Genomic DNA, 17,986 nt, shown 5'->3' with positions numbered 1-17,986 from the left:
AACATAGACTCTTAGAGTTGGAAGGAACTTTGCTGTTGTTGTTCAGGCATCTCCAGCTCATCTTGATCCTATTTCAGGTTTTCTTAGCACAGATACTAGAGTGGTTTGCCATTTTTTCTCCAGCTCATTTTATAAATGAGGAAAATGAGGTAAACAGGGTTAAATGACTTGCCCAGGGTCACACAGTCACTAAGTGTCTGAGACTGGATTTGAACTCAGGTAGGATGAATCTCCCTGACTCCAGACTCAGTACTCTATCCCTTGCACCACATAGTCACCTCAGAAGGGGCTTTAGGGAAACAGTCTAATCAAATGTCACACCAGAAGAACTTTAGGAAGAAGAGAAGAGGCTTCATAGCTAGTTCATACCACTATTGAGTTACAAAGTCACACGAGAACCCAAATTGCCCGACTCCCTTCTGGAAATTTTCCCACTCCGTGTTGCTTATTCAGCATGACATGCTACTGGAAAAGCACAGAGGATAGTGATCCTTCATTAAATCAACAATATTAATTAACAAAAGAGAGGGGAGACAAAAGGAAGGGAGGGAGGGAGGAAGGAAGGAAGGAAGGAAGGAAGGAAGGAAGGAAGGAAGGAAGGATGGAAGAAAGGAAGGAAGGAAAAGAGGGAAGAAGGGAAAGAAAGGAGAAAAGAAAGAGGAAAGGCAGTAAGAAAACCAGAATTTATTAAGTACCTACTACATGAAAGACACTTAAAAGAAAAAGACTATAGCCCTTTTCAAATGCAGCTCATGGCTCTGGAACTGGAGCACCATTGCTGTGGGGCCAACCACTTAACCTCTGTGGTTTCCTTCCCTCCCTGGGAAAATAGCAGTGATAATGTTGGCCATCTCCGGAGGTCACAGGCTGGCTTCACTGATTAATCACCACCATACTTCTGGGAAAAGCCTTACCAAGGGCCACAGAGATGCTAAGTGTTCCAATAACTTCTCTCCAACTCAATCTCTTAGGAAATAGGTTTCATTTCACCTTAAGTTTGGATGGGGGGAGGGGGCAAGGTTATTTTTCATTCACCAGGAGCAGCTGGGAGCCATCCTTTTATATTCCCTACCTCCCCTCCCTGGAGCTGCCTCTCCTACAAACCTCTCTTATTTTCATCAACCTGCTCACATGGAACTGTTTTTTTTTTATTTGGCCTTCATTTGGGAGGTTAATTAATCTCTTAAAACATAAAGTTCTCCCTTTCTAGACCTTGAATAACTTCTGTCTATGTCTGTGCCCAGTCTGTCAACTGACACGCATTTATTAAGTGCCTAATACACATCAGGTACTGTGCTGGCCAAGGGTATACAAAGGCAAAATTGAAATGGGGATCATGGTATGGTAGCTCGAGAGCCTGGAAAAACCTGAGTTCAAATGACACCTGAGTGAGCCTGGGTAAGTCATTTCACCTCTTAATGAGCAAAGCCAGAGGCAACAGCTCAGAGATCCAGCAGGTTGAACCAAACTGTATTAGAATGTAATTGGGAAATATTGAACAAAAGAAATAAGCATACAGTGCAACAAAGATGATTGGAATTTGTGGTTTTCTAAGGCAATCTGTACCCTTCAGGAATCCCTTTCTGTTGGAGTTTGACATTACACTTCTAGGTAACTAGAATATAGAGAGACTATATAAGTTGTAGAGAAGATACTGAAAAAGAAAGTCATCTATGAGTTCATCCTTGTTGTCCAGTTGTGTCCACTCTTCACTATGGAGTTTGCCATTTCCTTCTCCTGAGGAGGACTCTAAGGTAAACAGGGTGAAATGACTTACCCAGGGTTGCACAGTTTGTAGTATTCAAGGTTCTCTAGCCACTGGCACTGGCAGCTAGATTTGAACTCGGATCTTACTGACTCCAGACCCAGCTCTCTATCCCAGCTATCTATCCTCTATCCCAGCTACCTAGCTGCCCACAACCTAATTTAAATCTAAAACATAGCTTTGGAGCTGGAAGGGGCCTTAGAGAGGCCATCAAATCCAACTCCTTCATGTTATGTATGAGGAAATTGAGACTGACTATGGTTAAGTGACTTGCTCAAGGTCATACACTCAGCTATTTCAATACCTGAGACAGATTTTAGGTCTTTCTGAGTTCCAGTCTAATCCTTAACCACAGAGCTACCTTATTAGTTCCCTAAACCAGAAGATCTCAAACTTTTTGGTCTCAGGATCCCTTTATGTTCTTATAAATTAGGAATCCTAGTGTTCTTATTATATGGGTTATATGAATGGACATTGATCATATTAGAAATTAAAATGTTTTAGTGTTATTACAAAAATAGTTTTGGTCTTGAGACCCCCTGAAAGGTTTTGGAGACTCCCATTGGTTTCCAGACCTCCAGACCTCATTTTTAAAACCTCCTACCCTAGAACCAATGAACTCACACATTCAGTTTCTATTCTAAGGGAACTTACAGATTCTACCAGAAGAGAAACACGTACCAATAAATAAAAAGAAATTTCAGGAAAGAGACTCCAGTCACTGGGAATGTCACAGAGTAATTTCCATATATTATCTCATTTGATGCTCACAACAACCTGGCAAGTAGTTGCTATTGTTATTCCCATTTTATAGATGAAGAAACTGAGGCTAACAGGTTAAGTGACTTGCCCAAGATCACATAGCAAGTCTAAAATGGGATTCAAACCCAGGTCTTCCTAACTCCAAACCCAGGTTCCAAATGTTGCCCACTTCAGTAGAATGTCACCTCTTGAGGTCAAGGGCTACCAATGTTTTAACTCCGTGTTCCCAGAGACTGAACCATTCTTATATATAGAAGGTCCTTACTAAAGGAAAGAAGATAAATTAGTTCATCATCAGAGCTAAAAGTGTTTCTAAAAAACAAAAACAAGTTGTCTGCCAATATTAATGAGATTTTTGTTATGATTAATATTGGAATGAACTTCCTAGATTACCAAATTCTGTGCCATCTACCGTAGGATGCTAGATATATGCTGAATATCCATAATGATGCCAATACTATCACATGTATTATCTAATTCTAGCTTCCTAACAACTCCCCATTTTGTTATTGTTTGGTTGGTTTTCATTCGTGCCCAACTCTTTGTGACTCCATTTGGGGGTTTCCTTGCAACGAGGAAACTGAAGCAAAGAAGTTTAAGTGACTCACCCAGGATAGTGTCTGAGACTGGATCTAAACTTGGGAAAATGTGTCTTCCTAACTGAAGGCCTACACTCTATCCACTGTGCCACTTAATTACCCTAAACAAAATTTTATAGAGTTTTAAATAGCTATAAATGCCTTTACTAATTGCTCATTTCATCTACTGGATGACTATTAATGGGAAACACTAGTGGGACCCTAGTTTTAGAAATGAATATTCCACCTAACCACCTTGCTGCCCACTTTATAGATTTATCCCCATTTTACAAATGAGCAAATAGACCCTATGAGAAGGGGAATGACTTATTCACATGGCCAATAAATGGCTATGCCTGACTCAAACCCATATCTTTGAGGATAAATTTGATGAGCTTTCTACAACCTCATACAGTTTCTCATGATGATGACCTTAATCCAGGGACACCAGTCTGCTTACTGTACCTCCCACAAAATACTCCATCTCCTGACTTCAGGCATTTTTATTGACTGACCACTTTGCCTGGAATGCTCTCCCCACTGCTCCTGTCTTCCCTGACTTATTAAAACCTTAATTAATATTCCCCCTTCTACAGGAAGACTTTCAAAAATCCTTTTTAAGCTTATGTGGTAACTTCTTATGAGAATATTCCTAATTTGGGACACTGAGGTGATGCAGTGGCTAGAGCACTGGCCCTGGAGTCATGAGGACTGAGTTCAAATCCAGCCTCAGACACTTAAAATTGACTTAGCTGTGTGACGCAAGTCACTTAATCCCCTTGTCTTGCAAAAATTAAGAAAAAGGAATATCCCTAATTAGTCCTGTTTCTATCTTGTCTGTTCAGAGTTGTCTGCATGTTATCTCCACCATTAGACAATGCTGAGCTCCCTGGGAGCCTGAACTAGAGCAGGAGCTTGATACTCAATGCTCTTTGGATCGAAAACATCCTGTAACCTTGGTCAAAGAAGGAACATTACCTTCCTCATTTCCCAACCCTGCTCCTTGTCCTTCCAGGGCCCTTCCCAATATCCCTTCCAGACCCAATTCCAAGGAAGCTTTCCTGATCCCCACCTTGGAAATGTCCTCTCCCTTTGGCCTCCCCATAGCTCTTTGCATAATAGTCAACAAAGAGTTAAATTAAAACAGTGAAAATAGAGTTATAAGGAGAGAAGGGAAGAAGCATTGAATAAGTGCCTACTATATACATGCTAAGCAATTTACAAATATCCTCTCATGTGATAATGTATGAATGTGGATGTGAGCTGAGATGAAGCAATAAGAGCACAGGATTGGGTAGTCAGGTCTTGGCTACTTACCAACTTCTGTAGAAGTCAAGGGACCTTAAAGAAACCATCTAGGCCAATTCCCTTATTTTACAGATAGTTACACTGAGGCCTAGAAAAACTGTTATTTCCTCTCTTTGAAAAGGTTGCAGGTTTTTTCCACCAGCAAAATGGAGAAGTAATTTTTGAAGCCCTACTGACTTTAGAGGTGTGATGTAAAGAAAATACTTTATAATCTTTTAAGTATTACAGAAGTGGAGGTTATTAATTCTATTGTGAATTCCATGAGGATGTAAGTGGAGTCCCATTTGTCTCCTCAAAATGTCCTCAAGAAACTATAAGTCAGTCATTTTTAACTCTTTGTGGCCTCATGTAAAGGATTTTTGGCAAATATATTGAAGTGGTTTGCAATTTCTTTCTCATTTCACAGGTGACATTTTACAGATGAAAAATTAAGTGACTTATCCAGGGTCACACAGCTATTAAGTGTCTGAGGCTGAATCTGAACACAAGTCTTCCCAACTCCAGACCCAGTGCTCTAGTTACTGCATCCATTGTACATAGTGAGCACTTAAATGGCTTTTGAATGAATGATAGTGATAATTTATGAGTATGGTACCAACACTAGTGGATGAGAGGTACAGTGAAAACTGGTAAGGTTTACAGGTCTCACACTTTGAACAGATGGTCCTAACTGAGCCATCATGTTACACAAGCCTCTGAACCTCGCTCTTGTTGAGGATGCCAAATTCTCCTTGGGTTTAATTGGCAGAATCTTTGAAGCACTGTTTGCTCCCCAGGCTCCTCTGGAGCACAAATGTGATAGATGCAGATGGTATATATGGAACCTAGACTTCAATTCAATTCAACAAGCATGTATTAGACAGCCAGGTGGTACGGTATTTAGAGTCCTGGCCTTAGAGTCAGGAAGAAGACTTAGAGTCCGTTTCACTTCACCTCAGACTCTTACTGACTAAGCAAGTCACATCATCTCTATCTGACTCAGTTGCTTCATCTGTGAAATGGGAATAATAATTGCACAGCCATCACTCCACTACCTTCCAGGGCTGTTCAAATGAGAGCACTTTACAAATTTTAAAGTGCTTCATAAATGCCAACTATAAAATGCCTGCTTTATGTAAGTAAGGAATTGTGTTAGGCACTGGGGATACAGAGATGAAACGGGAATATAGTCACTGTGTTTATATTCTACTGGGGAAAAATAACATGTACAGAGAGAAGTATCCAATACAGACAATGTCATTTCCTAAAGGGACCATAAGAGGCCATCTTTTCGAGCCCCCCCCCCCCATGTACTGAGAAGGAAATCAAGGTCCAGAGAAGCTGGGGGATTTACTAAGCAGCTAGTAACAGTGTTAGATCCAGGACCCAAACCCATGTCTTCTGATTCCTGTCCTTTTTTCTTAACCTCTCTGATAATCCAGCTCTTGAATGATTTATGAAGCCAAAAATAAGATTTTCATCAAAGATACATTTTGGTTTTTGAGCTTTATACCTTTATCCTGAAGGTCAGAAGTTCTCCCAACTTTCAGCGCCCCCTCCCAAGAGCCTCCCCTGTACCCAAGGTCATTCTTCATGAATGATAGCTATTTAGTTAAACTCCCTTAGGTTTCCCAGGCAACAAACCCTACTTCTATTCAATCCCACTGAAAAGGATAAAGCTAGATCTGGATTTATTTTCCCTGGTACCCCCATTTACTATCCCCACAATGGTAGAAGGGTAACCACCTCAGATGTAGGTATTAACCCTGTCCTTACCACTACTTCCAAAACACTTAGTTCCAAAAGAGGCCTACTTAAATGTGAATAAGAGGGATTCAGCTAGGTGGTGTAGTGAACAGAGCACTCACTGGTCTTGGAGTGAGAAGGACTCCAAGTTTAAATTTGGCCTCAGACACTTACTAGCTGTGTGATTCTGGGCAAACTTCTCATAAAGAACAAAAAGAGGGATTAAATGATCCCTATATCCTCGATTCTAGAGTAGAAGAGACTTTAAACCTGTAGTCCAATCCCTTTTATTAAAAGATGAGAAAACTAAGACTTGAGGAAAGGAAAATGATTTTCCCAAGGTGACAAACTGGATATTAGAACCCAGGTCCCCCCAATTGCAAATCTAGAAAATTTGATATGATGTCAAGGAATGAACCTGAGTCCTAGCCTACTGGCACATTGATGGACTTGAAAGGGACCATTAAAAGTCATTTGAACTGACCCCTTATCTCACTGGCTTATCAAAGAATATGACTTCACTGAACGCTCAGCTTCCTCAATATAAAATGATCATTCTGCCCTTTGTGGAGTTTTTGTGAATCTCCAATGCATGTGAATATGCTTCACAATCACAAAGCACCTTATTAATGCAAGATAGAGAATAACTATACTTTGTATCCCACACACCTAACAGAGTGTCAGCATCTAATAGGTGCCTAATAAATATCTTCTGTGTGACCCTGGACAAATCATTTGGCCCTATTTGCCTCAATTTCCTCAACTATAAAATGAGATGGAGAGGGAAATGGCAAGCCACTCCAATATCTCTGCCAAGAAAATCTCAAATGGGGACACAAAGAGGCAAACACAACTGAACAACTATAAAATAATGACTACAAAGAAAGTAGCAACTGACTAGAAAACCCCCAATGCTAGGGGAAAGAAGGGTAGATAACAGGGAGACATGGTTAAGATTTTAGCAAATTATTAATATTCAATGGCTGTAATCCTGGCCAGGAGTCTTTTTGGAAGGAAAGCAAAGAAGCAATCCTTTCCCCCCACCCTTAATCAATGAATATCTGCTAGTGAAGGGGAATCATGGCTGGGATTCAAGTGAACAGGACAAAGCAGTCTGACAGATGCAGGGGTAGAACAGGCAGTAAAGGGTGATGGGAGCTTTGGGGAAGTATCAGAAAAGAATAAAAGGTTCTGCAGTAAGGAGAAGCTGAGTTTAAATATGGTCCTTAACCCGGTGTTACTTTTAACCCATACTGCCTCCAAAAAAAAATAATGAACAAATACAGAAAGAGGAATGCTGATCATCCTAGAGAAGAAAGCAGCAGACAAAAAACGATTTAAGAACTATCCCCAAGCCCAACCAGGAGGTGTTTTACACCAATTTTTCAAAAGTACATGGTTCTGGTCCCATTTATGCCACAACTGAGCTTTGAGACCCTGAACAAATGACTTCAATCAATCAGTCAACTAACAAGCATTTAGTAAGTCCTTACCATATGCTATGCATCTGTTAGATACCAGGGATACAAAAGCAAAAATGAAATAGTCCCTGTACTCAGGGAGTTTATAGTCTAACAAGTTAGAATATTTGCATATAGAGATGTAAGCATAGATTATATTTACACGTACTATATTTGCATATAAAATAAATACAAGGCATTTTTATAGGGAAGGCATTTGTAGTTGGAGAGATCAATATACATAATAGAAATAATAATAATAATAATAGCATTTATATAGCACTTTAAAGTTTTCAAAGTGCCTTATAAATATTTTCCCATTTGATCCAAACAGCTCTAGAAGGTAGCTGTATTATTACCTTCATTTTCCAAATGAGGAAATTGAGGCAGATAGTGGCAAAGCAATGTGCCAGGATCACATAACTAGTAGATGTTTGCACTAGGGTCCGACTTGAATTATGCCTTCAAGAAGACCAGGTCTTCTATGAGGTTGGAGTTGAGTTGGGTGCATTTCAGCCATGGAGAACAAACCAATCCAGAAATCCAGAGTCGGAAAATGGAGCATGGTCTATGAGGAGCAGAAAGAAAACCAGTGTGTCAAAACCATAGCATTTGTGAAGGGGAGTAAGGTGTTGTTTTTTGTTTGTTCTTCATTCTTGAAGAAGACCATGACATCAGGGGAGGTGATACCATGACAAGCCCATGAACTGAATTTGAGTGAGGGGGGCTGGGCTACGTCACCAGTCTCACTTTCTTCTCCAAAGCCACCTGAGTCCAGTGGTCAGATATGGATCAGAACAATTGGAGATGACTTTGAATGTGAATCAATCCTGGTTTACCCAAAGGTCATACAGCTAGTAAATATCCATGAGATCAAATTTGAACTCAGGTCTTCCAGATTCCACAGCTAGTGCTCTATCTACTAAAAAGGTAAACTGAGAGGAGAGTCTCTATTCTAGTTCTCAAAATCACTCTCCAAAATCAACACTAAGATCCCATATTCTAATTTCTCCTTGAACTCAGATAGACTGTAATGTCATTATCATTGTATGTTCTAAGGTTCTACCCAGATCAAACATTCTATTTTAAGAATTTATCCAATTCTGGCATTCTATTACCAAAGGTCCTTTTCACCGCTAACGTTCTGTGACTGTTCGAAGGCCCCTTCTATTTCTAATAGTCTGAATCTATTTTCTTGTGCCTTATTTATTGCAACTTTGTGTTTGACCACTTTAATCTGAAGTTCCCTTGGCCTTCCTTTTGCTATCTTTCAAGGCCAATTTCATCATCATTATTGTTGTCATTGTCATCGTCGTCATCTTCCTCCTCTTTATCTTCCTCCTTATCCTCCTCTGTCTTCCCTGATTCCTTCGAAGCCATTTTTCTCCCTCCCTTTTTGGCTCCAAATGTGTACTCTCCATTGTTATACATTCACTATGCAGGTTATTCTCATTATTTAATATGTGTGTGTGTATGTGTGTCTTGCTTCCCTCATCTAGACTGTAAGTTTTTCATTGCAGGGACAATTGCATCCCTTCTGATATCTCAGATTGGTCAAGGACAGGAAAATGCTCATAAATCGGGCAAATAGCAACATCATTGAAAGGTACTTTAGAATGGTTCCAAGAGGCAACTAGGTGGCACAATGGATAAAGCACCAACCCTGGAGTCAGGAGGACCTGTGTTCAAATTCAACCTCAGACGCAATAATTACCTAGCTTTGTGACCTTGGACAAGTTACTTAACTCCCTTGCCTTACCAAAAAAAAAAAAAGAATGGCTCCAAAGAATGCTTGAACATCAGACCTGGAAGAAATCTTAGAACACAAAATATTAATGATAGAATACAACACAGTGGATAGGGCACTTGACCTGAAGTCAGGAAGACCTAAGTTTAAATCTAGCCTCAGATACTTACTGGTTGTGTGACCCTGGCCAAATCACCTGATCTCTGTCCCAGTTTCTTCATCTGTTGGTTAATCAATTCAGTTCTGACTCTTCATGACCCCATTTGGAGTTTTCTTGACTGAGATACTGGAATAATTTGTCATTTCCTTCTACAACTCATTTTACAAATGAGAAATGGGTGAAATGACTAGTCCAGGGTCACATAGCTACTAAGTATCTGAGGCTGTATTTGAACTTAGGTCCTCCTGACTCTGTCCACTTAACTACTTCCTTCCTCCTATGTAAAATAAGAGTAATAATAACATCTACCCTCCAAGGTTATTTGTTAGCAGCAATGAAATAATATTTGTAAAGGTTTCTGGCACATTAAGTATTATATAAATATTAGGTATTATTAATTTGTTATAACCTAGAATGTTGACTGGAAGAGACTTAAAGACATAGAATGTCAGTATATATACATATATATACATATATGGATGTGTAGATAGATAGATAGATAGATATAGATATAGATATGTTGTCAGAACTGGGAAGTACCTTATACTTTAAATGTGAAAAAAATAGAGAAAACAATATTTTAGGAGTTGAAAGGACCCTTATCCAAGAATTAGACCTCAAAAGTCTCAGTCTCTCTCTCTCTCTCTCTCTCTCTCTCTCTTTCAGCTACGAGGAGTGTGTGGGACCAGGGTCAACTCAAATCTACATCCCCACCGAAGACCCTCCACCATATTCACTGAATGACCCTTGCCAGGACAGAGATGTCTCCATCCAGATCAGTGCATCAGAGGAGAGGGATGAGGATGACTATGAGGCTTCTTTGCCTGTGGCTGAAGGGGATCCTGGCTGTTCCATCAGATCCCCCCAAGGACAGGTGGCCATCTCCACTATCGCCCTAGAAACTGTGCCACCCTATGAAACTGTAGTGCATGACCCTAATGTGCTACTTCCCCTTCAGAGTCTGAAAAACTCCCCAGCTGAGTACCAGACCCTTCTCGATAGAACTGTGTAACCAGGGGAGGTCTTCGCTAGCCTCACTCCACAAGGGACCTAACTCCAAACACACGTATACACATGCAGAGAAAGAAACAAAACAATACAAAACCCAGGAGGTTAGGGGCAGGTGTCATTCGATAATAGAATGAGCCTTTCACTACCAGCCCAACCTACAAAAACCCCCTTCTGTTTGCTGTCCCTTTCAGGACCTGGGGCATGCAGGGGCATTAGCTTTCTTTCCTTCCAGCCCCTTTTGCTCCCCACACTTTCCCAGTAAGTTCTCAAAGTTGTTGTAACCCAGGTGGTCAGAGTCGATTTCAGCACTGGGAATTCTTCCCTAAACTGCAACAGCCTCAGCCCAGGCAACCCCCAGACCATCTCTGCATTACTTCATGTCCTCTTCATTCTTTGCCCCCATCCCTGTCCTCTCCCCAGAAAGACACAAGCTGGTCAGTCTGAGAGTGCTAGCGTGGGTCAGAGGTCAGAGGAAATAGATGTTGTCAACAGTGGTTCTTGCTCTCAATGGAAAAAGAATTCTCCCCTCCAAATGAGCTTTTCAAATGAGTTTGAAGAGGCAACAGAGTGGGATCACCACCTACATGACTCCACTGGGGCAGGAACCTAATAGCAGGCACCCTTAATCCCTCTAAACCAGGGATGAGGAAACTTTTTTTGTCAAGGTCATTTGAATATTTATAACATCATTTGCAGGTTATATTTGATCAAACTTTTTTTAATTCATCCCTAAAAACTACTAGATTTATTGAATTTCGAGTCCATCCTGCAGTTGCCTTGGCAACACCTGACCAATATGGTCTGTGGGTCAGAGATTCCCTTTCCCTGCTCTAAACCAATGCCTAAAACATAAATTGGAACATATTGTCTTCAGATCTCTGACAGCCCTAAAGTTGACTGGCCGGGACTAGAAGAACTTAAATAAGCCATGCTGTCAAGTCATTTCCAGAAAGCCTATCTTGTGAGCATGCCTGTGGAGAAAAAAAGGCAGCCAAGAGCATATGGAGTTCCAATGTTGGCAGGGTCTGAACTTATTTAAAGGAAACCCCTCACAGAGCGAAACTTCACAACCCTCATTTTCTGGCATTACAGACATCTCATGTCTGTCATACAATCTCTACATAGTCTTAAACTTAGCAGGACTATTGGACAATACCCTGACAAAAGAATGAGTTGCCTTGGCCTGGTGGTGTAACCTGGGCTCAAATCACTTCTCAGTATTTGATGAGTGGCTTCCCTATTGTTCAATTAAGCAAACATCTATCAGGTACTTATTGTATGTAGATCCCTATGCTGGGAATCAGGGGACATAATAAAGTTTAGATAAGATCTGGTCCATGTCCTTATAGAGGAGCTTAGAGAAACTTAACCAACTAATACTTCAACCAGGGAGACAATGGTCTCTTATCTAGGAGATGAATTGGGCTAAAATACACAAGCCTAACTTCAATGGGTCTATGGCTGGAAACTTTCCCAGAGAAACTGATGTGTGTTTAAATCTCCCCCTTCATACCCAACCCAAGCACTTTTAATTTAATGTATGGATGATGGGTCAGACAACTCTGGCTTTAAATCTCCTAGAAAAGAGGGAAGAAAGACACAATCCAGAAAAGAGAGAGATGGAAACTCAGTCCCCGAATTCTTCAGCCATCATCACCCTTTGGGGTCCCGTCAGAGGAGAAACCTTCCCTCTGATCAGCATGAGAACGTTCAGACTGGGAACCAACTAGCCAGACCAGAGGACAGACACGAGCTAAAGAAGGGGATCTACCTCCAGAGGGGAAGGAAGCAGGGATCAAGTTCTGTCAGAGTCACAGACTTCTGAACATGGATGTGGGGTCAAAATAGAATTGTGTTGGCAACTTCCCACATTTGGGGAAACTTTAGGTTTTGGACAACTACCCACATTGGCTGCCATTGCTGTCAGGAGCCATTTTTTCCAGAGTTGGTTTGGAAAAAAGGCAACATGAAATAGCCTAGAAGTTCCATTTTACTCTCCTAAACATCAACCCCCATGTCCTAACCCTCCTGTTTCTCCCCAAAGCCAGGGCTTTTACTCTTTTAGGTAGAATGGCATTTTCCAAAGAGCATGGGAGCTGGAGTCAGAAGACCTGAATCTGAATCTATTCTTCTCTCTACTACCTGTGTGACCTTGGGCAAGTCACAACCTTTCTGGAAACTTTCAGTTTCCTCATCTGTACAATGAGGGGGTTGGGCTAGATGATCTTGATGATCCCTGCCAACTCTCAATCCCCTAATCCTAGGTTCCTATGGGCCCATTTTTTAAATACCAGGATTTTCATCCTGTTTTCTCCCCCCCCCCCACCTCCTCCCATCTACTCCCCCCCCCCCAACCCATTAAATTTTCCAACTCCAGTGAAGGGCTATGACTTTTCTTCATTCACTTTTTAAGGAGCTGGGGGGCCAGGAGGGGGGAGAAAAAAATGAAGATTTTATATTTTACTCTATGTAAAATTAGCATTTCTCCCAGTGTTATTCACTGCTTTTCAATGGCTCTCTTTAGCTCTGTTTCCGCCTTGATGTTCTAACTCATTCTGTGGATGCTAGGGATTGTTTACAAACAGCTATCTGTTCACCTTGGTGGTATTACTGTTTTCCAGGGGGGAAATATATATATCTTCTCTCTCTGTCGTACTGTATAGATTTTTACATGCACTTCAGGGCCTCGAGTCTCCTAAGAAACCTGTCTTCCGTCCACACTGTAGCAAGCATGGGGAAGCAACCAAAAAACTTTCAGGACACATCAATTTTTTCAGCTGGCTACAGAGACGATGGAGCAGGACATTTTTTCTTTCTGGGGCTGGGCTCTGACTGAGCAACAATGTATTCTTTCTTTGTTCTAAATAAATAACAATGTAGCACTTGTAGATATAACTTAGTAATCGAGGTCACAACTGGACTTTTCTTGCCTTATTGAAATTTGTAAGGAAGGAAACACAAAAACAGCAAGTGATTGGAATGCCCTCGATTAACAAGTCACATTTTAACCCAGCAAGCTGTCACCTGAATGTTTCTTAAAATTAGAAGTGGAAAACGGTACAAAGTGTTTTATTGTTCATTCAAGATGATTTTGCAGCTGGTTATATGCTGTAAATGACTTGCTGGAATGACTTTTTTTTAAATCTCAACTGAAACCCGATTCTTTTTTTTTTTTTTGAGACTTTGGCAAATGTGTGGGTCCCTGATGCAGGTTAGGATCATTAACCCTATTCCAGCAATACTGGTCCAGGGACTTCAGGGCACCACACATTTTTTAAAAGGGTAGTCCTTACACAACTTTCAGGTCATTCTGGTTTTTCCCACCAGAAAGATGTGTATCAAGAATTGACTGTAGAGCTGTTTTTAATTACATAATAAAGAACTGTTTCGCACTTCGTCCAGACCAATGTCATACTGTACTCTAGAAGGAACCAGTCATCAGAAAGGAATCTCCAACCTGGTTGGATCTCTGTGGCATCTTCCCTAGTCCCCATCACCCACACCTTGTTCCCTAAGGCTGCCCATCTCCCAAGTTCTTTATGACAGTGTACTTGCCAAACCCCCACACCTCCATCCAACTAACATCAAACTGATCTGAATTTTAGTGCCAGGGCTCTGCCCTTCCCAAGGAGTGAGAGAAAATGGGCAACAATGGAGTCAAGTGGCTTGCCCAACAGTGGGAGCCTACCTTTCAAGAATAAGAGTTGGACTATAAAGAAAGCTAAGCACCGTAGAATTCATGCTTTCAATTGTTGTGTTGGAAAAGACTTTAAAGAGTCTCTTAGCAAAGGAGATCAAATAAGTCAACACTTAAAGAAATTCAGGCTATTCATTGGAAGGTCAAATCCTAAAGCTAGAGTTAATACTTTGGCCATTTAACAAGCAAATGGGACTTATTGAAAAAGACCTTGATGATGGAAAAGATGTCAAGTCAATAGCTGCAGTTACTATGGGATGAGGTTCTAAGAAGCAGAAGACCTGGTTTCTAATTCTGCCTCTTGAGCCATACTACTTTTTGCAAGTCACTTAGCTTCCCTGGCCCTCAATTTCCTCAAGTGGGAAATGAAGGAGTTAAACTAGATGGCCTCTTAGGTTCCCTTGAGATCTTAATCTGTGATCCTGTATCCATCAATGAATAGTGTTGGGCCTGGAGTCAAGAGGATCTGAGTTCAAATCCAATTTAGACCCTCAATCTTGTTTGCCTCAATTTTCTCATCTGTCAAATGAGCTGGAGAAGGAAATGGCAAATTACTCCAGTATCTTTGTCAAGAAACCCCAAATAGGATCACAAAGAATTTGAAATGACTGAAGAAAAATGAGAATGAGATGAACACATCAGAGAGGCAAACTCTAGGATCACATTTCATCATCCTCTCTTTTTCAAACTGATACTTGATGTGAATGACCAATATATAGAACATGATGTGACATGTACATGTGACATATCAAAAACCATGAACATGGCCACAAAGCACAATGCAAGAGACCTTTAAGAGTCCAAGACTGTCTTCATGTCACAAAGAAGCACAATAGATGAACTTTAGTCCATCCATGTATGGTGCATATAATTTATCTCTTTTTGGAAAACTCAAGGTTATGACACACAATGGCTATTGTACCATGTTGCAATGCAGTGATATACTTGAGGGCTACCAGAAGTGAAGCTAACAGTTCAAACAGGTGATTTAATCTCTCTGGGTCTCAGTTTCTTCATCTGTAAAATGAAAAGACTCTACTAAATCCTCTCTCAAGTCCCGAAGAACACCAATATTTTATGTTGAAGCTTGCTCCCAGTAAACATTTTATGCTCTAAGGTTCCATCCATGTAAGCCCTCAAATTCCATGGCATTGGGCTGGAAATCCAGAAGACCTGAATTTCATGACCTAGACACTGAACCAGTTGTTTGGAGAACTTTACCTGGTCAAGTTGCTTAACATCAGGCTCAGTTTCCTTATCCATAAAAGAAGAATTGCATCTACTTCATAAAAGTATTTGAACACCAAATGAAAGCATGTGTAAGGTATTTTGCAAACCTTAAAATATTATATAAATGTGAATATAATTATTATTTCAATCAACACCTTGAGGATATAACACTCTAAACTATTCCCTCTTCTCACCTTCTCCTCATTTCACATCACTCTTCCCTAGTTATCTTTTGAATGTCACTCATTAAATAGAAGAGGGGGACCTTCTCTTTGCCAATACATGCAATCCTACATGCTATCTTTTTAATAGTGGGTTTTTTCCAATTACATGTAAAGAAAGTATTCAATGTTCATTTTTAATAAAATTTTGAGTTCCAAATTTTTCCTCCTGCCCTCCTATCCCCTTTCCCCAGGATGGCGAGCAATCTGATATAGGTTATTGATATGCAATTACTCAAATATTTCCACACTAGTCATGTTGGGAAAGAACAAAAGGAAAAAAGGAAAAAACGCAATAAAACAAAAAGAAGTTTAAATAGTTTGCGTTATCTGCATTCAGACTTCATAGTTCTTTCTCTGAATACGGATGACACTTTTCATCATGAGTCTTTTGGAATTGTCTTTGATTATTGTATTGCTAAATCCATCTTTGTTGATCATTGCACAATGTTGTTGTTACTGTGTACAATGTTCTCCTTGTTCTGCTCACTTCACTCAACATCAGTTCACCTAGATTCAATCTTGATCCTATCACTTCCTGTCTTCTCCATCTGATCATCACTAGCATTTATCGCTGCTATGTCATTTCAGTTGTGTCCAAATCCCTGTGACCTCATCTGGTAAGATACTGAAGTGGTTTACTATTTCCTTCTTCATTTTTCAAACGTGGAAACTGAGGCAAATAGGATCCCAGGGTCCCATAGCTAACAAGAATCTGAGACGAAATTTTAAGTCAGATCGTCATGATACACATTTCACCACCTAGCAGTGGTACCTGTCATATAGTAAGAACTTAACAAATTACTATTTACTTATTGACTATAGCTTCTTGTGCCTTGCAAATTCTATTAGTTCAAAAATTAATTGTTAATGCCACACATTCATTCTTCCAATCTTTATCAAATGCTCTCTGCAGCCCAAATAAGACTCCATCACACACTAGCTATCCTTTCCAAATAATAGCCAATCTCTTCCTCCACCAAATCTTTTCCATGCCAGATATATTTCTACTTCCTGATACTCCTAAAATCATGGTGGAAATGCCAGTGCAATTCATCATTGCCCATATCTGTCGATACTGTGGCAATGAGAAAAATGTCAATCTTGCCATGACCCAACTTCCTGATGAAAGGCTAGAAGGGCCAAGGGGCTGTAATGACCCCAGACCCTAGATGCCCTTAAGCCTATCTCTAGATGCCATGCCAGTCCCTGAGTTGGGCATCTGCCTGCTCTGCCACAGTTTTCAGGGAGTTGTTGGGAATCCCTCAGTAAATGTTTCAGAAACACATTGTCATTATCTTTCTCCTTTCTAAGATTCAGCTTCTGTCAATGAAGGAAACTTTACTCCTTTTGTCCAATCTCAAAGTAGACTGGTAATTTTCATGCTGGATCCTCGTTTTCGTAGAGCTATAGAATTTCAGAGTTGAAGGGTACCACAAAACCTTTTATTCCATCCCATACTGCAGTAGAAATCTCAACTGTCATGCTACCAAGTATCCATCCAGGCTTTGTTTAAATGAGGGAAAATTTGATACCTTCCAAGGCTGCTCATTCTCTTTTTTGGGTAATCCAGAATTTGGAGAAGTTTTTATGACATAGAAACTAAATTTGCTTGTGACTAAGTAAGAGAAAGCAAATTCCTTTTCCATGTGACAGCCCTTCAGACACTTACAGGCAATGATCATGACTCGATCCCTCAATTCTTTTCTCATTCAACCCAAAATGTCTTTGATGATTTTCTCTCTATTTTGTAATTATCCGTCATAAAATACTGACCACAATACAACAAAATGAGCAAAGCAAAAGGCACTCCAATTCTCTTCTCCCTCATTCAGTATCATGTACCTCTCTCTATGGCCACTAGGTGGCGGAGTGAGCAGAGAGCCAAGTCAAATCAAAAAGATTTGTCCTTATGAACTCAAATCTAGCCTCAGATACTTACTACCTGGGTGACCCTGAGCAAATCACTTAACTTTGCCTCAATTTCCTCATCTGTAAAATTAACTGATAAGGAAATGGCAAACAATTACAGTATATTTTCCAAGAAAACTCCAAATGGGGTCACGAAGATTCTGACATGACTGAAAGTAGTCTATAGAAGTTTCTCTTTCTTGAGTCCATCATTGGGGGATTTAAAATGAAAAACATGAATTTCTAGAAAAACCAAGTCAAGGAATTATCCATTTACAGGAAACTCTGTAGTAATAATGATGACCAAAAGCTTGCTTATTCTAGAAGTGTTTTATAAAAATACTGCTAAATAGCACTATAGATATAGCACCAATCCAGGAGTCAGGAGGAATTGAATTCAAATCCCACTTC

The 17,986-nt window shown here is 40.3% G+C and overlaps 1 protein-coding gene across 2 annotated transcripts in view; it reads left to right on the top strand.

Annotated features, from left to right (window-relative positions):
- BEAN1 (brain expressed associated with NEDD4 1) overlaps window positions 1–16,691 on the top strand; it is a 102,315-nt gene extending 85,624 nt beyond the window's left edge. For both annotated transcript variants that reach the window (XM_074203188.1, XM_074203190.1), the window contains exon 5: window positions 10,172–16,691. In XM_074203188.1, coding sequence (XP_074059289.1) covers window positions 10,172–10,517 — 346 coding nt within the window. In that variant the 3' untranslated portion in view covers window positions 10,518–16,691. The remainder of the gene's footprint in view (window positions 1–10,171) is intronic.
- Window positions 16,692–17,986: the final 1,295 nt, after the last annotated feature.

Source organism: Macrotis lagotis, chromosome 1 (genome assembly GCF_037893015.1).
Source record: "Macrotis lagotis isolate mMagLag1 chromosome 1, bilby.v1.9.chrom.fasta, whole genome shotgun sequence".
Classification (NCBI taxonomy): Eukaryota; Metazoa; Chordata; class Mammalia; order Peramelemorphia; family Peramelidae; genus Macrotis; species Macrotis lagotis.
Note: the sequence above shows the minus strand (reverse complement) of the source record. Positions and strands in the feature narration are given on the sequence as shown.